The sequence below is a fragment of the Eptatretus burgeri genome, chromosome 11 (genome assembly GCF_056783735.1).
Source record: "Eptatretus burgeri isolate ZD-2024b chromosome 11, Ebu_testis_v1, whole genome shotgun sequence".
In the NCBI taxonomy this organism is placed as follows: domain Eukaryota; kingdom Metazoa; phylum Chordata; class Myxini; order Myxiniformes; family Myxinidae; genus Eptatretus; species Eptatretus burgeri.
The window spans coordinates 32,099,225-32,122,875 of NC_140971.1; the positions used below are offsets into that span (position 1 = coordinate 32,099,225).

At 42.5% G+C, this 23,651-nt stretch overlaps 1 protein-coding gene across 6 annotated transcripts in view; it reads left to right on the forward strand.

Moving 5' to 3' along the window:
- TUBGCP4 (tubulin gamma complex component 4) overlaps window positions 1-23,651 on the forward strand; it is a 57,773-nt gene that overhangs the window by 17,185 nt on the left and 16,937 nt on the right. For all 6 annotated transcript variants that reach the window (XM_085845774.1, XM_085845776.1, XM_085845775.1 and 3 more), the window contains exons 6-9: window positions 12,305-12,384; window positions 12,547-12,775; window positions 22,314-22,536; window positions 22,691-22,815. In XM_085845774.1, the coding sequence (XP_085701900.1) occupies window positions 12,305-12,384; window positions 12,547-12,775; window positions 22,314-22,536; window positions 22,691-22,815 (657 nt within the window). The remainder of the gene's footprint in view (window positions 1-12,304; window positions 12,385-12,546; window positions 12,776-22,313; window positions 22,537-22,690; window positions 22,816-23,651) is intronic.

Here is a 23,651-nt window from a genome sequence, read left to right on the forward strand (position 1 = left end):
ATCTTGTAGTTGTTGAAGTGTTGCAACTGTTTTTCCAATGTTGTTAATCGAGATACTTCCATTTTGATTGTCAGATGCCATGGCTCCATTTCCTAGTTTGAGCAGGCTTGCAGCAAACCCCACAGCAGATGAATCGCCTGTTAGAAGCACTCGCACGTTGGTTATTTGGCTGAGTCACTGAATGTTGTTCCAAATGTATGAGGCTTTGAGGCAGGCCTGCAGTTCATCAGCTTTAGTTCCATGTGGAATGACTGGCAGTGTCTGTCGAAAATCCCCAGCCAACATCAGAGTCACTGTCACTCCACCCATTCTTCTGTCATTATGTCGAAGATCTTGCATGGTGTGATCAAGAGCCTTGAAAGCAGCTTTGTGAGACATTGTACATTCATCCCCGACAATGAACTGGCACTCCTGCAGGAGCTTGGCTTTGATCGTGCCCCTGCCAATGTTGCAGGTTGGTGCCTCCGTATTTGCCAGATTTAAGGGTAACTTGAAGACTGAGTGAGCTGTTCTTCCTCCTGTCAACGGTGTGGCAGCAATGCCTGATGATGCCACTGCAAGGGCAATAATGTTTCTTTGCCAGATTTTTGCCAAAAGAAGATTGATGAGAAAAGTTTTGCCAGTTCCACTGGGAGCATCCAGAAAGAAAGTGCCACCACTCCCATTGGAAACTGCTGGTGTAATCTTCTTGAAGGCTGCTTTTTGGTCTGGAACCAGACATGGCTCATTCTCCTGTATGTATTCAGCATGCTGTTCCATGTTGTAGTTGGTCTCTCTCAAAATTTCATGTGTGAGCTCATTGTCATTGTGTCGTTGAGAATCAGGAAGGCGAAAAGTTTTGAGGTCAGAGCCACCCAAAGCCTTGATGTTGTCTTCAATAATAATGAGAGCTTGATTGAAGATGGCATCGCTGTAGTCCAGTTCCAGGTTCGGATTTTGCACTTGTGCATGATGCAAAATGTCCTCTTCCAGATTCTCCTTGTGGTTGTCCCATAGTTGTTGAGGATTTGACATGGCACATGTCTGCAACATGATGGCAAATAGGTTTCGCATCATCCATGGTGATCGAGTTGCAGCTACCTCCTCCAATGTGCTGTTCCAGTGTGTATCATCCTCCAGGAGTCCTCTGAGCTGGCAAGCCTGTTTGTAAGTTTCACAGATTGTGGCATCCACTGTTCGCAAATCCTCAAAAGATGTTGGACCTTTGACCTCATGCAGAAGCAGTATCAGGTAAAAGCATTCAAAATTATTAGGATGGACAGTATACACATGGCCAAGTGCATCTCTGGCTTTGATGTCTGGCTGGTCTGGTACAGTTTGTCCTGCTCTGCAGTGAGCCCACTTCTTGCTGCCAACATTCCATGTGTAGTACTTGGGTATCTGATGATACAACAGTGTCTTAGTAAATTCATAATCCTGGCAGAGATTGAAGAAAGCAGTGAGAGTTGTGTCTTGTGGGACTTGAGCGTGCTCACGTACATTCTCCTCAGTGAAGTACACTCTCTGGCCATTCTCAATTTGCACACTGAGGTTAACCACTGTGGGATATCACTCATGAATTGAGAAGTTCAGGATCCTCCAGATGGCTTCATTGCTGCTGATGTATCTTCCCATTTCATATTGCTGAACCTCATCATGCACGGTCCCATCCATTGTCAGGCCAAATACAACCACATCAGATCCTTTGTTGACATACTTGCACACACATTTGATGGATTTCACAGAGTGGCAGTACTCAACATTGATGTGTGCATTGAATAGCCATCTGAAGAGTGGACAGCATGGAACAATCCACCTGTTGTGAACTTCAATCTCACAACCACGAACTCTGATGGTTGTGAATCCACTATGTTCTGGTTTTCTTTGACGATACAGTGGGTATCCACCTTGTCCAGTCTGTGTCTCTTTCCGAAGATATCGTGGGAACCTTTTTGTGCATTTGTTATCTTTCATGCATGGTGAGTTTGGATTGATGCTTCCACAAGGACCATGCACCATCTATGTTTTGACAGTGCTGAATAGAAGTGGATCAATTACTGGGTCTGGAAGTTCAGCACTGATGAAGTCATCCACTCTGTGCACATGAAGTTTATCTTGAAGCAAAGTCAGAATGTGGGAATGTGGCAAACCATGCTTTTGCCACTCAATTGTGTACATGTAGCACTTAATGGCTCCAAAAATCTTTCCCTTGGTGATGACATTCATCAATGCCTTCATTTTTTGGTCGGAATACTCTTGCCAGCAAATCATGGCGATGCTGTGGTTTTTGGCCTGGCATCAGTTCATCAGCCACTTCCTCCCAAGCTGGATTGCAGGTGAAGGTGATGAAGAGATTAGGATGGCCATAGTTTCGCACATATGTCATGGCATCTTGAGTATGCTCGTGCATGTAGCAGGGACCACCTGTGAAACTGGAAGGCAAGATGACCAATTGGCCAACATTGGCAGCATTTCCATCATTTCTCATGGCATCCCTGAGGTGAACATAGTTTTCGACTCGGAGTTTCTTTTGGTTCTTTTGAATGAATCTCAGCCTTTCTGCCTCAATTTTTGGCATACTTGTCCAGAACAAATTGGTGGAAGAGATCTTTGCAACACAAGATGTGATTGAAATTATCAACTCTCAGCATAATCCTGTAGACACAAAAGTCCATGGCAGAAATGTTCTTTTCATTTGGCAGTCCTGTTGCTGAGTTTGTTTGTTGCAGTTTAATATCATATCCATTATCACCCTGCCAGAAAATTGGTGCACACTGAAGTGCATCAGATGATGGGTGCGTCTCAGCAATTCTCTGGAGGGAGTCGTTTCTGATGTGCAGCACAATGTCTCGAACGCCATGTTGTTCACCAGCTAGGATGACAGCCACTTCTGATGTGGTGGGTGCATTGAAGTGCCGTTCATGCTCCCCAGCTGGAGTTTTGTCTGAATGAATGACAATTTTGTATTCAGGTGTCATCTTCTCCATGGCACACTTGAGTCTCTGAACATAGTGGTTTTCCTTGTCAAACATATCTTGCAACTGCAACACCACTTCCAACTTGGTTTGAATGACGTTGCAGCGCTGTTCAGCCTGCTTTGTATTGTCACCAATGAAGTAGATCTGCAGGAATTTTGGCTCTTGATTTGGTCGTGGCTGTAGACTGTCAATCTGATGATAAACCTGTCCCTGCACTTTAAATGTGGGTATGTCGCCAGATTCTCTAATCTCTTTTGTGGTGCTGAAAGATTTCATGTTGAAGCATGAGTTGTATCTTCTGATGTTGCTTTGCAAATGACTTGCATTTGGAGTGCTGACTGTCAACAATGTATGAAGAGGTTCAAGAGGAGCATTCAGTTGGATCAGCTGAACCTTGCCACTGTTGCAGCATATCCCTGGAGCTTCTCCTGTCCATTTCATCATGTCACAGTACCTGCAAGTAATCGACATTGAGCCAATAGCAACTATTGGAACAGAAACATAATCCAAGGCTGGATTGGTGGAGAATGCAGACTTTTCTTTTTTCCTCCAGGGCTGTTTCATGGATGTAGCCATTCTTGTGTTTTCCTCTCGTCTTCTTTCTTGCTCTTGAGGAGTCTCAGTGGCTCTGGATGCAGCTTTTGTTGCGGTATTTTCCTTTCATCTTCTTTCTTGCTGTTGAATTTCAGCTGCTCTGGATGCAGCCATTCCTGTTGCATTTAACCCTCGTCTTCTTTCTTGCTGTTGCAGTAAAGGCTGCTTTAGATGCAGTTTTCACAAGTCGTTTTTCTTCGAGTTCGCTTCTTGTACATTTCCTTTTTGGTAGGAGCCATCTTCCTGCAAAGTAAAGGAGGGAGACAGGGGGAAGAAGAAAGTCAGGAAGGGGGGGAGGAAAGCCTTGCCTTACCACACATCACAATTCACTCTGAGAGGCGGAGAGAGAATATTACATCTATATATATATATATATATATATATATATATATATATATATATATATATATATATATATATATATATATATATATATATATATCGACATATATCTAGAGGGATAGAGAATGCCGTACTGTATTCAGAGGGGGTGAAGCGAGGAGGACAGACAGACAGAGCGGTGAGAGGGGGGGGTGGAGAGAAGGGAGTTAACAGAGAGAAAATGTGATGCTTTATGAACAACACACGCACACGCTTTTTTTTATGGTCAACCATCGACATCGATGGTCGACCATCAATTTTATGGGAATTGGCAGATTGTAGTCAGTGTGATTATCGAGTACAGTACGTACTGTATACAACCCAAAAAACTTGTGGAGCTTTAACCCTTTTTTGGGGGGAATTTCAAGAGATAATTTTAAAAAACAATGTTGTATTATAGACGTTTCAAGATGTGCATAAACATTATTTTAAAACAGCTGCCAATCGGCGTGTGATGGGTAAAAAAAAAAAAAAAAATTGGCTCTAATTTTAGAAATCACGAGACGACCCGTGAACTTGCATTTGTGACAGATGTGACAGCGTTGTGCATTAGGTTCCCGTTGTGACAGCGGTTGATAAAAAATCATTTCAAGAAAAAAAAAGATAGCTCCTGCGAACTATACCGCTGAGGTTGGTTTGCATTGATCAAATAATCCCGAAGAGTACTTGACTGAATAGAGAATTGATTTTTTTAATAATTTTTTTTGTTGTCCGATTTGAATGAAACTATATTGCGCGTCAAAGTGAAAAAAGACGGAGAAAAGAAAGTCGAAGAAATTATTGTGCGTAATCTTCTAAACACAATTTTATTTATTAATAAACACGGAAATATTAGATCAAAATGGCAATGTTTATTTTATGCTTAAAAATAAATCGTTCTTTGTCTATACTAAATGTTTGACATTTTAAAAATAAATCATTTCAAGACAAAATAAAAGATAGCTCCAGCGAACTATACCACTGAGGTTGTTTGCATTGATCAAATTCTCCCGAAGAGTACTTTCTTGACTGAATCGGGAATTGATTTTTAACCTCCGCCATTGAAGATGGATGGAGGTTACTGTTTTCACCCCTGTCTGTTTGTTTGTTTGTGAACAGTATTACGGAAAAAACTCCTGGACGGATTTCAACGAAACTTGGTGGGGGGATTAGGTATGGTCCAGGGATCATGCCATTAGATTTTGGACTTGGTTCAAAAAAAAAAAACAATTATTTGTAACTTTTTTTCAAAAAAAATTCAATTTTATTTGAAAAATATTTGAATTTTTTTTGCATTTCTACATGTTTTAAGTGATTTCCAACCAAAAAAAAATTGTTAGAGGAAAAAAACCCAGAAATTTTGCAACTTTTTTTTCCAAAAAATTTCGATTTTATATTTTTGGCATTTCTACGTGCGCGTCAATCTAGTTTCGTTTATTCAATCGTGGTTCAGTAGAGTCTGATCCGTTTTGATCGACAATGAATAGGATATCAGGTTCACTTAAGTGACAAAGCAGTATTGGCGGCAGAGGTTTTGCACTCTACCCCTCTAGTTTAATAATTTTTTCGTTGCCCGATGTTAACGAAACTTGATACTGCACACCGCAGGAGAGTGTTGAGTAAGGTGGCCCTAAAATTTTTGCACTATCGTATCCCGTTTTGGCTGTATTTCGGGAACATACATACATACATGCATACATACATTTATACAAGATGAGAGTTTTAGTAATATATAGATGTTAATGCAGAAAACAGCTCAGAAATCGTGTGTTATCATCTGTGAAAGTCACAAGGAGAAACCCCTAACGATTCTGAGAGCAAACTCGGTTCATATAAAGATAAACAACTGCTTACGTCTGGACCTCCTTTCTCGCTGTACCAAGGTAATGTGGTGTGATACCTGAGCATTAATTATTGACGTCATATGTTCAAGGTGCACCCGACTCCATGAAAGCATCAGTTAAATTTGTTTTTTCACATTTAAAAGGTAATGGTTGGTTTCCCACTAAGCTTGTTAAATCACCGGGTGAGGGCAAAGACGGCCTGTTCCAAGTTCCGTTCGTAGTTCCGCACGGATAAAGCACACAATAAGGACCACAAGTTCTTACCTTTCAAATATAATTCTTTAAATATGGAGATCAAGCGAAAAAATAACAAAAATGTAATTGATAGATAAAACAATCCAAAGCGACCACAAAATATCAACACACGCTTTTTCACAGCTCAAACCGACATGAAGGAACACGGAACAAGAACTGTGAATATGAGGTCGATGTTTTTTTTGGGGGGGGGGGGTGTTGTGTTTTTTAATGTATGAATGTCGAAGTGATGGGTATATGATGAAAACACCGCACGAAAAGTTAAAAAATTAAATTTCACAACATTCAGCTGCCGAAGCACCACCCGAGAGACCACATGCCATCGCGCAGCTCGGTCAATGTGACGTGTACGTCATTTTTACCTCCCGGAGATGCCAGGAATGTAAAATATGTCTGAATTGTGTAGCTATGATGAACAAGCATTCGATAATATGAGTGAGGAAAGTGAAAACAACTTTATTATTAAGAAATCTTTGTGGCCTGTTCCAAGTCAAGACATGGTTGAGCAGGCCAGAAAACATGGCAGCCTCAGACCCCAGCGAGGTTACCCAGGAAACACCTTCAGACCCAGACAGAGAGGTGGCCGAGGATCTCCTGATGAAGGATATAATTAAATAAGACCGTTAACTATCTTCAAAAGGGGTGTTTTAATTAACCCAAATACCCAATTTTCACTCTTTCAATTCCTTGGAGTTTTCTTAGTATGCCTGCAAAGTTTCAGGCTGCTCGGTTTTATAGTTTTGGAGTGATGGAGAGACACACACACATTGCGTTTTATTAGTATTGATATCCTTCATCAGGCGATCCTCGGCCACCTCGCTCTCTTGGTCTTAAGGTGTTTCCTAGGTAACCTCACTGGGGTCTGAAGCTGCCATTTTTTTGGCCTGCTCAACCATGCTTTGATTTGGAACAGGCCGCATCGGTTTCTTAACGATAAAGGTTTTTTTTTCACTTTCTTTCTCTCATATTATCGAATGCCTGTCCATCATAGCTATGATTCGCTGGGTATTTTGCAATGCTTATAAACGCCTGGACACACCAGCGTTCGTGGCTTTATTTCATTTGCGCTTATGAATAACCGAGAGAAACTCCAGATTTGAAAGTATCAGCAGTTCCGATTCCCCAAGAAAGTATTGATTTGTCCAATTCGGGCATTGCACGGGTGTTTCTGGGTGCACAGTTTTATTGACAGCAATTGGTAATCGCTTGCCAAGCCATGCGTTCCGTTGGAGTGCTGAAGCCACTTACCGAGCTGTACAGTGCAGTTTGTGTCCTGATCGGGATGTACAGTCGACAGTTACTACAAGGTAGAGGTACGTATAGAGCACACATGGACGTGGTGCATATGGGTAGATTTGGATCTGTACGGACTCTCTGCGGGTGTGTGGACATGCCATGTCTATTACGGGGGGTCGTGGTGGCAAAGTTTCATCCCGTATCTTATGGAGGTTCTTTCAGGTTTTCCTTTGTCCTCGTGCATGTTTCTAAAGCATTTGGTTATTACCCTCTCCAAAGGATTCGGAGAGGGTATGCATTTGGGTCCGTTTGTTTGTTTGTCTGTCTGTGTTTGGCTGCACAGAACTTTCGTGTTGTTCTCCGCAACCACTTTTCGGATTGAGACAAAAATTTTCACCATTGGTGCGAATACTCATGTAGAATGTTTCAATGATAAATATGATGTCATAGGTCAAGTGGTATGGCAGCCATATTGGGAAAACGGAAAAAAATTTGACCTCTGTATCTCTGAAACCGCACCAAGGAAAAAAATTAAACTTGGTGCATAGCAAGTACTACTCATGGGGAATGAGTGTGATTTTTTTTTATGACATCATAATTGCATTTGTAGAACGCCACATCCGATGAGTATGAAGATTTTTGAGGGTCATCTAGGGATAAAATGGTCCACAGAAAAAAATTTCATGACATCATCAATCACGTGATACAGCAGCCATATTGTTTAAAATAAAATACATTTACACATTTGACCGTCTGTCCATGAGAACAAAAGTCACACATATGATGTCATTGGTCGCATGGTTTTGGCAGCCATATTGGATTTCCCCTAAAACATATAAAAATACACCACTCAAAACAAGTCCTGGCATGGGTTTGCAATCTCTGATTGCTTGTTTTCTTGTTGGATTTGCTTTACAAATGTTACATGTTTCTCTTTGTGAGTTTCAAAGTAAAATAAATTTGATAATGTCCAATTTCTGAGCCGTTTGCCGTATTAACGTATTTTCTGAATTACCGAGCTAATTGTTTTTCCACCCATCACATGCACCTGTTTATAAAGAATATTGTTTGTGAACATCTCCCTGAAACGTCCATATAAATGTAACGTTTATTGGTGAAAGCTACTCAATGTTTCTGGGTTGTATACAATACGTATTGTAGTTTATAATCACACTGACTCCAACCTGCTGATTCCCCCAAAATTGCTGATATTATGCGTGCGTGCGTGTGTGTGATTGATTGGTATCTATATATGCGGGTTTCAGAATGTGGAATGGAGTCCTCCCAGGGTGGGCTTAAAGCATCCACCTTCATTTCAGTAAGGTGTCACGATTCATGGACCAAGCTGTGAAGTTTTCTGTTGTCAAAGTTTTGTGCCGGGGGCTCTCTTCAGGATCGTCGTTGAGCCCCGGAGAGCTTCCAACTGTAGTTCGTTTGTAATAATATTCCCAGGGATGGTTTTGAGCTAATCTGTAAAGTAGTTCCAGGATGCTTATGGGATGGCGCGTCGTCCGTCAGTCCGTCCACAAATACTTGCAACTTCTTCTCAGAAACGATACATATGATTTCAATGAAATTTGACCACAACCTTCATCACCCGTGATGGCATTTAAAAAAAAAAGGGTCTGAAGGGGTCTACATAGGGAGTTTACGGGGGTGAGGCGGGCAGAGTAGTGGGTTGCCTCCCAAAAGAGGTATTTGCTTTCTTCTCAAACGAAATACACAATTCCAATAAAACTTCACCACAACCTTCATCCCCCATGATGTACCAAAGTATGTTTATGACATTAGAAATATCTGGCTCGAAGGGGATTTAAGGGGGGTTTCCCCCAAAAATATGTTTTTGCTTTCTTCTCCAACACTACACATACAATTCCGATGAAACTTGACCACCATCTTCACCACCCGTGATGTACCAAAGTTTGTTGATGACATTAAAAATTGGGGTCTAAGGGGTTCTTTGGGAGGGTTTCCCCCCAAAATATGTATTTGCTTTCTTTTCTGGAACCACACCCACAATTTCTATGAAACTTGACCACAACCTTTATCACCTGTGATGTACCAAGGTTTGTTCATGGCATTAAAAAAAATCCATTAACAATTGCTTATTAACATTTTTTTTTTTTTTATTGATTAACAAGTGACTGAGGTTTGTGCAAATATATGTTACAATAAATCGGAGAATGGTCCGAAATACCTGGAACAACTTGAAGGTCAGAAAAGATCTTACTGTCAGAAATGGAAACAACCAGGATGTGACTTCTGTCATAAGTTGATGTACACATATGCTGCACAAGACCATAACCAACGAGCAGGTCATTAAATTGTTTCGTATTCGATGCCAAAAAGATTTTCAAAATGGATGTCAAAGTCTCCAGTAATCACAAGTGATGCTGATCTGAAAAAGTACTCGTCCAGCATGCATGAGAACCCATGAAGGAAATTTAAAAAGGATGACGGTACTCAGAAGACGATAAATGATGACAATGTTCTTGACTGTGCTGTTGGAAGTCATAGTAGCTGACGTCTCAAAAAATTGGAAATCACAAGGTGAGTGAACAATCATGTTCAATGTATTGCAAAAAAGAAGACCAACTCCACCTCCGCGGTCTTCACTTCCATGGCATGGGAAAATATTTAAAGGTGGACCCAGAAGGCTGAAAGTAAGCAATGATTGTTGCTTCATCAGATGGAGTATTCCATGTTTCACAGATCCCCACGATATTAAAATTATTCTCCAAAACAAAGTCTTGAAATTCTGTAGATTTGTTTCAGAGAGGTCTTGCATTTAACATGCAGAAACATAGATGATCATGTATTGCCTGAGAATCACAAGAAAGCAGAATCATGTTCTGGTTACTTGAGTACCGTGTTGAAAGTTCACTCACAAACTCTGGATGATGAATACCATCAGCAGTAGATGTGGAAAAACTGACAATCACCTGGATTGGGACACTATTTGTTTTTCCGTCAGCTGCCATCCTTAAATCGTGTATGCTGACGACATGTAACAGGATGACTGTTGCTCGTTCGATGGATGGCGCATGGTTTCCTTGGAAAGTTGAAGGCCAAAACCTCGTTGCAAAGCTAAAGTAGAAGTAGAAACACCACCATTCAGGTTATGAAGAAACCCAGGGTCATATTTTCTTGTAGTAATAGTAGAAGGGCTTGAAGAGGATGCCATTGTTGAAGTACAGTTCCATAAAATAAATGAATAGTTCATTGAATCAAGAATACTTACAATTGCAGGGTGTCTCCAACAAGCCAGGTTCATGTTGCGCAGCATGACGTACGTGACGTCACTTCCAGCTTACCGTGCGTCATCACTTCAGGGATGTGTTCCATTACCAATAAGCTTGTAGAGCGCTCGCCAAGTAGCATAAGCACTCAAGCAAGCACTCCATTGAAATGTTTGATAACGAACAGCTGGCTTGGTAAGCGATAGCAAGCTTATTACCCTGCGCACATGAAGCAAAAACAGGGTTAAGCAAATGGTTAATGTTTGTCCTTCTGTCTTTGTTATCAGTTTATGATCGCGGAACAACTTATTCAAATCGAATGTTATATCTTGAACACGAATCGGAACATGAATAGTAAAACAAGTTGGCCAATTTACCAGAGTTTGGCTCTGAATTCGTGTCAATCGCACACACACACACACACACACACACACACACACACACACACACACACACACACACACACACACACACACACACACACACACACACACACAGGAGTGAGATGATTTTTTTACCGCCTGCCTGCCTGGCAGTCAAACAAAATTAAAAATCGTTCTAAACAGGAAACTTCCTGTTTTTAAGGACGTTATAAAGGACACGACACAAGCAGGCACGAATAATGAATGTAACGTGTTTGTTAGATAGAGTGATTTCATATAATCACTTGGTAAAGCGGCGGTAAAACCTGGAATTAACTTATTTATATGCCTCTAAAACCTTTATTTAAGTTGGATTTGAACACTGTAGAACACAAATCGTCTTAATACTTCCACTAATCATGATATATATTGATATATAGCATGAGAGGCCGTGGCATGTGATAGGGTCGGCATGAAGAAGATGCCGATTGACGCTGCGTTTGATGGTGATCAATAAAGCATCCTTCCCCTCAACTACGACACAATGTGGTCTTATTACCATGTATAAAGGTGATGTGTAAGACTGCTTTGGTAGCGCTAAACTTACGGATTTTAAGTACGATCTTTAACCCTTTGAACCCTGAGCTCCTTGGACTTTTCGGCTCCCTGGAGAAACATCCAGCCGCTTGGGTATACGGAGTTCTGAATAGCGGCTGGGAAACTGGCCGCCAGGGTTCAAAGGGTTAAAATCTTATTTTACAAAATTGAAGTATTATACTTGAACACTGTGCGGGATATTGTGTTCTATGAACTCTCTTATTGGTAAATGAACACACCCCAGATAATACTTGGTGAGGGACATTCATAATTGTAATAAATCAATTATAAAGTATGAGATGTAGATCAATTAGCTGATCAATCTTCCTCGTTAGAGGGTGGCAGGATAATTATGTTAGTGTTGTGCACGTCATTAGACCGTGGCATCTGGATTTGATCTCTAATGGGTTTGAACTGAACAAAAACCCAATGTGTTTGGAGTACAAGCCAGCTGGGGAAACACAGTCTGATATAAGTTCGCCTGGGGCACCGCAGCCTTCTGAAGGTGGACATTAAGCCAACAGCTGTCTCGTGTTCATTTAGGTTGCAGGTGACTGTTAAAGTCCCACAAAGAGTAGCCATCATGTGAAAGTGCCCTGACCAAGTGGGGTAAGTAGAATAGCAAACTCCTGTGTGCAAGCTTCATTGTACTTCCTTGTATAACATATGTAAAACTGCTCCATTAGCCTTCATCACCGACATACCTATAATTCCTGTTTGTGAATAATATAGAGAGACATTTGAAACTATACCAATTTCCCAGCACCACTCAAATCTTTATAACTAGTCAGATGCTTTCTGTCCTCTTACTTTCCTGGCAAAGTTATTGATGCACTACTTCAAGTGTTTAACTTTCTTAGGTACGTGGATGCAAGATACTGGAGGTCATTCACAAACACAGCTTGAGTGGGATGCCTTCCACACGTAAGGCCATGGAAAGGTATGAGACAACCCTATCACTATCTATCATATTTCATCACTTTTACCATATCATTGTATCTGTACCAGATGATCTAAGGATCGTCCCAGCGATTTCACGTAACATTGATGATGTTCTTTAATGGCACGGATGATCACGTTTGGCTGTGGTCCTATTTTCTAGGATTATGTGGGATTGCCATGGAGTACTGTACCAGCAGCTTTCTGCCTGGTTATTACACGGCCTGCTCTTTGATCCTCACCAGGAGTTTTTCCTCCAACGAAAATGCCCTTCGCATAGCCCTGACTCTCAGGCTTGTGGTACCTCTTCCAGTAGCAAAGTGCGAGGAGAGAAGGAAGAGGAAGAGGCTTTTGATAATGGAAAGCTGAAGAACCAAGGAATTCCACATCAGGTACACAGAAGTTCAACACTTTCTGCTTCAAATTTAATTTTAAAAAGTCATTTCCCACCCACACGTTCTACAATCATGCACCTGAATGAATTATGAGCTGGCAGGATGGCCTTGAAATATGCCGACTCACCTCTAAACTTTCGAGCCTGGGTTCAAATCTTGGCCCAGCTATAAACTGTCACCCCTGTGTTTCACAAGTAGGGTGATTCATCGGTGTGTGTGCTGTCCCTCGGATGGACGTTAAACTGGGCGTCCCGTCTGCTAGCATTAGTTGGTGGACGTTAAAGATCTCACAGTGTCCTTCACAAAAATTAGGCGAGCTATCGACAAATTCTAAATTCCTTTCCTGACTTCCTGAGTCGGAGTGATGACCCAACCAGGATTGTAGCCTAGTAACTGCTTAGGCAACACCAATGCTCTGCAAAGGGCATGGTACATGATGATGATTATTATTTAATGGTGACCCAAGGCTCATGGATGAGCATGCATACATACCGCATGCAGCGCAAGGTAATCAAGAGAAATCAATGTACTTTTACATGAATTATGACATTAGTAGACGATATAAAAATAGGCCCACTGGACCTGGAGATAATCTTGGCCCTGACCTAATGTTGTAACCCAAATTTGGTAGCATTCTTACTGGTGGGTCTGGATAGGAAGGTTTGTGAGGGAATTTACGCAATTTTCCCAAGCATTTACTAAGTCTGCCATTTTGATACACTTCCGGTCATGTAATCGGCATGACCTCCACAATTTAACAACATGACCCTGTCCTAATGTAACCCAAATTTGGTAGCATTCTGACCGGTGGGTCTGGAAAAGAAGATTTTGGAAGGAATTTGCGCGACCGCCATTTTGACACACTTCCAGTCACATGGTCGGCATGGCCTCCACAATTTAACATAATGACCCTGTCCTAATGTTGTAACCCCAATTTGGTAGCATTCTGACTGGTGGGTCAGGAGAAGAACATTTTTGAAGGAATTTACTAAGTCGGCCTTTTTGACCTACTTAAAGTCATGTGACTGGAATGAGCTTTGAAATTCCTATTACCAGTCAGGAGAGGAATGTTGCTGCCATATTTCAGCCGGATTGGCTCAACGGTTTGGCCAGGGATGTCGCAATAGGAGACGGATGGATGGACGGATGGAGCACGATGCCAATACCTTCTCTGGAACTTATATTCCAGATAAGCTAAAAATTATCATTGTACATATATACGGGATTTAAATCAAGCGCTCCAATATGAAAATCCAATTGGCATTATGGAATAATATGGTGGAACGAGTGCTCCCACTTCTTCTCTTGATTGATGTACAAACAAAAACTATAATTATTTCTTTGATCTTACTAAGTCTTCCATTGTCATTGGCATTTGATAATCATTTAGTATTAGCCACACCAACCATTTGATATTTCATTATGACTTTTTTTTAAAAATTGTGTTTTACTATACATTTAGATGAAATAATAATAGCAATAATGTTTATTAAAAACATCAATTTTGTATTTATTTTTTACTACTACCTCATTTATTTAAACAGCTTGGTTTTATTTTTAATCCACTTCCATAATTGCAATCACTGTTAGGCTTCCAAGCTGTAGGCTAGAAGCCTCTTTTTCTTGCTGGGATTATTTTTTTTTTCTTTCCACCTGATTGTCACTCCTATTTCACAAAGACCGCTACACCGATAACCTGGAAACTTCACAGTATTATTCCAAATCATCTGATCAAGTTCATGTATCCTCCTATGAAGCAGATTGCCTTAAGCACTCAAGCAAGCACTTCATTTGAAACCGTTGATGAGGAATGGCTGCCTTGACGAGCACGAGCTAGCTGCTTGGTAACTGAACACACCCCTGGACAGTACAAACAAAATGCCGACAAAAGGACAGTTTGTTGTTTTTTTAAACTAAAGACTTCAAATATTAATCATGAATTTCAACGTGTTGTTTTAGTTTTGAAAATGTGCCTAAATTCAGAGGTGACGTTGAGTGTACGAAAGTGGACGTGTACATTTCATACAAGTGTAAAGTGTACATGTACATTTCGAAGTGTATGTGTACATAATTTTTTTTAAAGTGTGTATGCATAATTGTTTCTAAAAGAAGAAGTTTAAAAAAAAAAAACTCTGGAATTTCCCCGGCCTCCCAACTAATTAATTACGTACACAGAAATTTCACGACCAAGCCGATTTTTGTCTCTGACGTTTATTTACTTCACACTTATGTGGATTACACGTCCATCGGTTTGTTTGTAAGCCTTGAAAAGTCGGATGAAAAACAAAAATTTTTAAATTCAGGACCACTCTATTCTTTCCTCTGCATGATGACAATGTACCTTCATTGGGCAGTATTTATTAGATTGCTGCCGCGATCGTTGCGAACATAGTACACATTATCTCGTTTCTTTTGTATGAGTTGTCATAAAAATGTGCCTTTGTTTCCTCAAAACGGTACCTTCATTACTGATATACACGTTGTTCAGTCTTCAAATGTACACCAGAGGCCTATGTGACTTTGATTTGGCCGAAACAAAATATCGCATTAAGACCACTGCGCGGTGAACGTGGGCTGACCAAGGGTAAGCCTGTTTTTGGTTTTAATAAGGCCATTAATAATTATGTTCCAAAGGGGGGGTTTAAATTTCCCAAATAACCAATTTTCATTCACGCATTCCCTTGGAGTTCCCTTCGTATGCATGCAAAGTTTTGGGCCGCTAGGTTTCATGGTTTTGGAGTTATGGAGGAGACACACTGACTGACTGACTGACACACACTCTCTTTTATTATTACAAGACTAGCCGAAACCCCATCACAGACAGATTCCGTTCCATGAGCCCAATATGACAACCAGTGGCGGCGTTTGTAAGAGCCGGATCCCAGTCGATGTACTCCATGGCCTTACCTAATGACGCCTACAAAACGTCCTTGTACACGACATTTTTGGTCTACACTACTCCTTGTGAAGAAGTCCCCTGATTTGTGCACGTGTCTACTTTGACGTATAAACAGTGTCAAAACTTCTCAGGTCACAGTACCGAAAAAAACGTGACACGACCGCTAGGAGGAGCACAAAATTGGTCCTTCAGTATTAATATATAGATACCTGGTCTCGGGGTGAATGCTGGTTGCCGTGGTTCTCCCGGGGTGATTAAGAAAGAACCATTAAGGGATTTATTGGCCGGGGTGATTCAACACCGCACATCCTGACCACGTTACACGTCAAGCTCGCTCGGCCTAATTTGCATATGACGTGAAATGCCTAATTGGCATAACACTGGATCGATTTGGATTTCCAGTCTATACGGTATCGCAGCATCGATGCATAATCCGCTAGGAAAGACCCTAGGTGTGAAGTTATACACCAGATGCCTCAGTGCTACCTTAGTCAAGATGATTTTTTTTGGTGCCCATGACATTATCTTGGGTACTCTCAGCATGTATGCAAAATTTGGTACAGATTTGTTTTTTTCAGCAGTTGTTTTCTATGATTTTTAGACCTACATATGCGAACTTAGAGAATTTCCTTGTGAGGAGGTGTGGGAGGGGAGCACATTTTCAGAATTTGGTGGACATTGGTGTGGTGGGAAATTTACTCAGAAGAGAAAACACTTTATAGTCTAATAGATTGTTTATTGTATAACATATATGTGGAGAGAAAGGCTCGTCTCAAGTGTACAAGCAGATCTCTGACTGAGCCAGAATACATGGTCTTTTATATGATTGGAAAATAGGGAGGGGTCAAAGCATCAAAGTGTCCTGGTTAATCAATACTAAACTACAAGAAGCTTTGTTAAACAATAGGTCCTTTAAAGCAAAGAGAAAAACAATTCTGTTTCATTATAAAGCAAGATAACGTAGTGAAAGAATGCATGTGTGCACAGAGAAACTTTAATTCTACATAAGCAATGATAAGCATTCAGCACAGCAGGCTGGTGGAGCATCCTTTTACACAGATAAGGTGTAGCTTTTCAACACAATGAGAAGTCCATAGCCTCAGCAGTCCGATGAGACTCCTGTTTTACAATCGAATTAAGATATAACTGAAATACAATGAGAAGGCAGAGATAATGAGACTTTGCAATGTCACTGGCGCCCGACTCGCTGGCGCCAACCAAAGCAGCTTCAATTTAACTTGCCAACCAAGTGAAATAAAGAAATTATTATATTGTTACACAGTTAACTAACACAAGATATCTATTCGTTGTATAACAACCATCAGAATGTAATGATCCATTATTAAGTATATTTTAAAGTATCAGAGCAGCAAACATAACGGAGGGGTACATATTTCATTTTATATAAGTATGGACTAATAACAACATCTTTCAACAGGCCCATATGTGCTTGGGCCAGTATGGGGATTATACATTCGTTATTGTTATTGCCATTTAGTTTGAAATGTTTGCTTTGAGTGGTACAGTGATGGTGTTGAACATTAACGAGTGGATTCAGGAGAGCACTTTCTCAACATTGAGAAAGGCAAGCAATATATTAACATATCTTTTAAAAGATAAAATATGGAGTTCCCTTCCCCCCCCCCCCTTTTTTTGTTGTGATAACAGCCTCCACTCTTCTGGGAAGGCTTTCCACGAGATGTTGGAACTTTGCTGTTAGGATTTACTTCCATTCAGCCACAAGAGCATTGGTGAGGTCGGGCACTGATGTTAGATGATGAGGTCTGGCTTGTGGTTGGCGTTCTAATTCATCCCAAAGGTGTTCGATGGGGATGAGGTTAGGGCTCTGTGCAGGCCAGTCAAGTTCTTCCACACCGATCTCAATAAACCATTTCTGTCTGGACCTCACTTTGTGCACGAGGGCATTGTCATGCTGAAATGGGAAAGGGCCTTCCACAAACTGTTGCCACAAAGTTGGAAGGACAGAATCATCAAGAATGTCATTGTATGCTGTAGCATTAAGATTTTCCTTCACTGGAACTAAGCTGACCGAGCCTGAACCATGAAAAACAGCCCCAGACCATTATTCCTCCTCCACCAAACTTTACAGTTGGCACTATGCATTCGGGCAGGTAGCATTCTCCCGGCATCCGCCAAACCAGATTTGTCTGTCGGACTGCCAGATGGTGAAACGTGATTCATCACTCCAGAGAATGCGTTTCCACTGCTCCAGTCCAATGGCGGTGAGTTGTACACCACTCCAGCTGACGCTCGGCATGGCGCATGGTGATCTTAGGCTTGTGTGCAGCTGCTCGGCCATGGAAACCCATTTCATGAAGCTCTCAACGAACAGTGCTTGTGCTGACGTTGCTTCCAGAGGCAGTTTGAGACTTGGTAGTGAGTGTTGCAACCGACAACACGATTTTTTTTTTCGCGCTATGTGCTTCAGCACTCGGCGGTCCCGTTCTGTGAGCTTGTATGGCCTACCACTTCACGAATGAGCTGTTGTTGCTCCGAGACGTTTCCACTTCATAATAACAGCACTTACAGTTGACCGGGGCAGCTCTAGCATGGCAGAAATTTGATGAACTGACTTGTTGGAAAGGTGGCATCCTGTTGCAGTGCCATGTTGAAGGTCACTGAACTCTTCGGTATGGCCCATTCTCCTGCCAATGTTTGTCTCTGGAGATTGCATGGCTGTGTGCTTGATTTTATACACCTGTCAGCAATGGTTGTGGCTGAAATAGCTGAATCCACTAATTAGAAGGGGTGGCCGCATACTTTTGGCCATGTTGTGTATGTTATAGTTATATGGAATTAGCAAGACCATAGGATATTTGAACAGAGATTCTACTTACTCGTGGCCTGTCATGAGTTCTGAGCAAACAAAGAAACTCATGCCATGAGCAGCCATTATTTGCAAATGCAATGAATTCCGACTGTCATTGTGAGAGACCTAATAAGCATATTTAATCCTGCAGACGATTTAAATCTTTATCTCAACTCTATCTCAGCACACACGAACCATTCTTCATAAAGTGATTTTAGCCAATGCTTTGCAACAGATTCCATACATTCCTATTGTTTAAAAGCATTTGAAGGCAGAAAGAGAAATGACATGAGTACATAATTAGTGGACAAAGAACACTTATCTCAACATGACAAATATTTATTTCAGCATGATCAATACAGAAACACCGGTGCTTTGCGATAGTCATATGATCCATAGAGCTTTCTGTCACCATATATATCCATGCTCACATTTCACAAGATGAATTTAATGATTTTACCTCCACATTGATCAAGGGGTGTGCAATTGTATAGAAATCAAAGAAATGGTTACACACACACACACACACACACACACACACACACACACACACACACACACACACACACACACACACACACACACACACGTTGATGGATACTTTGAGACCTGAGAGGGCTCCGTTCCACCTTCTGAAACCCACATATGGAGATAACAACCACCAGCAACACACACACCTTGCTCTTATGTGTGTGTGTGTGTGTGTGTGTGTGTGTGTGTGTGTGTGTGTGTGTGTGTGTGTGTGTGTGTGTGTGTGTGTGTGTGTGTGTGTGTGTGTGTGTGTGTGTGTGTGTGTGTATATTGTTGCAGTTGTGGGGGTAGATTGAGGAATTTCATAGTAAAGGGAGGATTGTATCGAGTTGCTTGGTGCGCTGACGTGTAGGAGGCATCTCAATGTGAATTAAGTAGGGAAACTGAACTTAAGTGTTGCTTGTCACCACATGGGGGTTGGTGCTGTGTTAATGACGTAGGGTCTTCGACTAATTTGTTACAGTATGTAACTACCGCCTGTGACCTTTTCCGAAGATTTTGCTTTTACAAGCCATCGATGACAGGAATCACGTCCTTAAAAAAAAAAAAACACAACAAGCGAGCTAAACATGCCGAGCAGGCAGAAGCCTCTCCTTCTCGGTTTCGTGCCAACAAGCCACGCGTGGAGATGGTTGATTGATGGTGTGATGTCAGAAGCGAGGAGGAAGATGAGATGGTTTTGTTGGGTTGAGTTTTGAGTGTGAGGGACGTGGTCGAGAGTGACATGAGTGAGGAGATGGCGGTTGGAAGAAAAGGGCATTATGGTTGTTTCTCCTTGACAGGACGAAGAACGTTACACGATTGCCTGCGTGCTGGAGCAAGATGCTAGCCATTGACTCTTCGGCTCAACCATGAAGTGTGTACATTTCTGAGGGAAGGAGAGAGTGCCTGGTGGCCTGATCACGGGGTCTCAGAAATTGTCTCGTCATGTGGGCCATTGTTGTGAACACACCGGGTGCAAGAGAAGAACGGTTGGCATATTCGCTTGAGAAGAAGCTACACCGCCGTTTGTGAGCCCTGACGTTGAGTCCATGACAATTCCGTCCACGAAAATTGGTTCAGGGGAATTAACCTAACCACCAGACCCGCAACAATGTACATATATATTGTTGTGGTTACCAAATTCGCAAACCACCATTCAGGTCCCTTAGGTGAGGTATCTCGGCAAGTATATGTGTAGTTAGGCCCAAACCCGTTGTCTAGTGGGAATACATGTCATTTATGCGAGCTGCGACTCTTCAGGATAGCCGTTTTTCTTTTACTATCTTTATTTTGGACCAACCGCCATGATTACCACCACAACCACAACATCAACCACCAACCACAACGCCGCTTCACCACAACCGCCACGACCTTCCCGTCACACCTCGCAACCGTAGCATCGCCACCGTTCTTGCCCCGCTGTGGGTACCGGTGTTGGACTCGTGCAGGGCGCGCGTCGAACAGCGTGTACAAAATCACGGATTTTGTGCTTCAAAAAACGGATCAAAAACGACACACGCCCACTTTTTGCCGTCCAATCGGTGAGCGAGGGGCGATTTGGCCCCGCCTCTACCACGATCGATATATGCAAATTTGTGGATCAAAAAGCCTTCACGCCCACTTTTTCTCGGGCCAATGGGGAGCGAGGTGAAAGGTCAAAGGGAGGGGGTCAAAGGCGAAGCTACGGGGGGATAAAAGGACCGTGTTCGTCAGTCAGGAGAGTGGAGAGTCGGGGAGTCCAGAGGCGGAGAGTAGGAGAGTCGGAGAGTCCAGAGGCGGAGAGTCAGAAGAGTCGAGAAGGGGAGAGTCCAAAGAAGAGTCCAGAGTCGGAGAGTCCCGAGGCGGAGAGGCGGAGAGTAGGAGAGTCGGAAGCAGAGGGTCAAGACTTCGCGGGCGGTGGAGCTGCTCGTCGTGTGCGGAACGGAGGGGACGGAGCTGTGGAAAGGCGGCGACACCAGACGAGGGGGTGCTCGCGTCGTGCAGGAAGCTGCACCCGAGGGAGGCCGACAGCGCGACCTGGCCGAGGTGGAGACGCTCGTCGCACATAATAAAGATCCTCTATACCCCGAGCATCAGCAACCCCCTCCTGTTTCCCCCCGCGCTGAGATAGTGCGACCAAGGGGGCCCCTTTCCCACCCCCTGCCAGACACTGTCCGCGAGGTCCGCGGAGTTTGGGCGCCATCGCCGCTCCGCGTCTCATCACCAGACGGGTAGGCGCGACCCGGTCTCGGCCTCAGGCCCGCCTCATCCTTGAGGGTATTCTTTCCTTGGTTTTGGGTATGTGTTGTCGGCGCCGTCTGTGAAGTAGAATTGTATAAGTGTTGCCGTGTGCTCGGTAGTCGGTATTAGCTCTGCATTGTTTTCGCTTTTATATTTGCTTTTTGTGTAAATGGAATTGTGTTTTTTCTGTGTGCTTTTGGTGGAATTGAATGTGTGCTTCCCGTGTGCCGCGAATAAATGTGCTTTTGTGTTGAACTGTTTCCCGCTTCGCTTCGTCATTTCTCCCATTGAATCCTCATCTTGCTTCACGTAAAGGGTTGGTAGTGGGCTGAATACGCCCGATAATTAATCGAACCGTCGAGGTCGACGATAACACCGCTCGGTTATTCTGATAGTACGGAACGGGTCGCTTAAGTGGCCCATGTCCAAAGTCGACCTGCGGCGAGGTGCGATCGCCCGGTCTACCCTCCGCGTGGGTACTTAGGTAGGTCGAATTCGGCGAGCAACCCTATCCCACGCGGGGGCTGATTGGTTCGATCGCGGTGAGACCGAAAGGTCCACCCGTGACTGGTTCCCGGCGTTAGTCCGAGAGGGTCACGACTGGATTGTCCGTCCGGTGGGCGACGTGCCGCGATTCGAGTTACGTGGCCGTCAGCACGCCGGCGGGCGCGAATCCGCAACAATATATATTATATATATATACACACACACACACACACACACAGTTGATTTACTATCAACAAGATCTAATAACTTCTTGAAATTATTGCCTCTGATACTAAAGGTAATGGAGGTTATGTTTTCACCTTTCTCTGTCTGGCATTACGTGGTGGAGGTATGCGCTCGACCGAGTGCCCTTCTAGTGTGGTTTTTTTTTTAATGTATTAACTGATGGCATTTTTTTATTTGCACAAAGAAAGGAAAAGCAGAGATAGAGAAAGTAGAATAGAATTCAAGGTTATTTCAATATCTGATCAGACTAGCTGTATTACTTTAGCATTCTGTTCAAATTTGCTGCAGTCAATCAAGTAGGCCATTGTGAATTATTGTGTACACGCATGTTCTGTTGTCAGGATGTAGCTAAGTGTGAAGGCTCGAGTCCATCGGCAACTGCTCTTTTTACCATCTGCCCTCTGATGCTGCCTTCTTACATACCTGTGCGCCTCGCTGAAAACATCCTGTTTATTGGGCAGTCTATCCAAATGTTTGATGGTGATGCTGGTGCACGTTCCACACCACATTGGGGAGAATCCATGCAGAAGTTCAATAACAAGACGGGACCCTGCTGCAGATCAGGTGCTGTGTTAAAAATTAAAAAAGAAATGTCAACAAACAAAAAAACAAACAAGATAAGTTTGCTGTTTGAGTTGGAAAACTTTAGGATAAAGATGAAGTTTGATACTCGCTCGTTGTTGGAGTGTCAAACAGCATTGGTTATGAATGGGTGCAGGATGGGACCAGCGAGCACGTGAGGATTTGTTTGCTCTCCAACTGCATCAGCTAAAGGAATGTCAAGAGTTCATCTTCGCAGATCTAGAGAATGTGGTGGACAAAATCAGGAATGCTGTTGCTGAGGTACGAGTACCCAGCCCCATAAGTTCACTCTTGTACTTTATTGTCCACAGACTGCCATCTTGTTTACTCCGCTTGATTTCATGTGATGTGTCCCGACACGGGATTAACATCGTTGTGGTGCAACATGGTGAGGAGTTTAGACATTAAGTTCAAGCTGTTTTATTTATTTTAACAACTTTGATATTTGAGGACTGCATAGGTACTTGTACACATCACCAACAACTTAATAGCATGAATGTGACCAATCCCATCAATCGAGCAGGTTAATACTTTTATTGGAGACCTCGAAGGAAATCCAGATGTTCCACACTGAGGGATGGTATTTTTTGTTGATGTACAAGTTGATACTTTTTTTTACCCTGAAATTGTACTCAGAATCGACTTATTATCTATGTTTCAAACATTGAATTGCATAAATGAAAACACATTGCAAAGTTTGATATTTTCTGAAATGAATTATATGATTGTTAATTTTAAACATAGGACAGCAAGTTTCCACTTAACATCGTAGATGCGTTCCTAGAAAGTGCGACGTTGAGCAAAACGACGTTAAGCAGACGAGATATTCCCATGGGTGTAATGTTATAATGGGGGATGCGTTCCCAGGGCACATTTTTGGTCACCCTAACATAACGTTAACCTCACTGAACCACATATTGGAGACAAATATTAAACAAATCGATTAATGACACAAATGGATATTTGAATGAACAGTTTTGGTTACTCATCAAAATGTGGGGCCGAGATTGCTTGTCGGGACAGGAGAGGTGTGGGTGTGGAGTGGAGGGGTTACAGGGAGGGAGAGGCAGGCCTTCATATCTCGTACGGACAGCTCA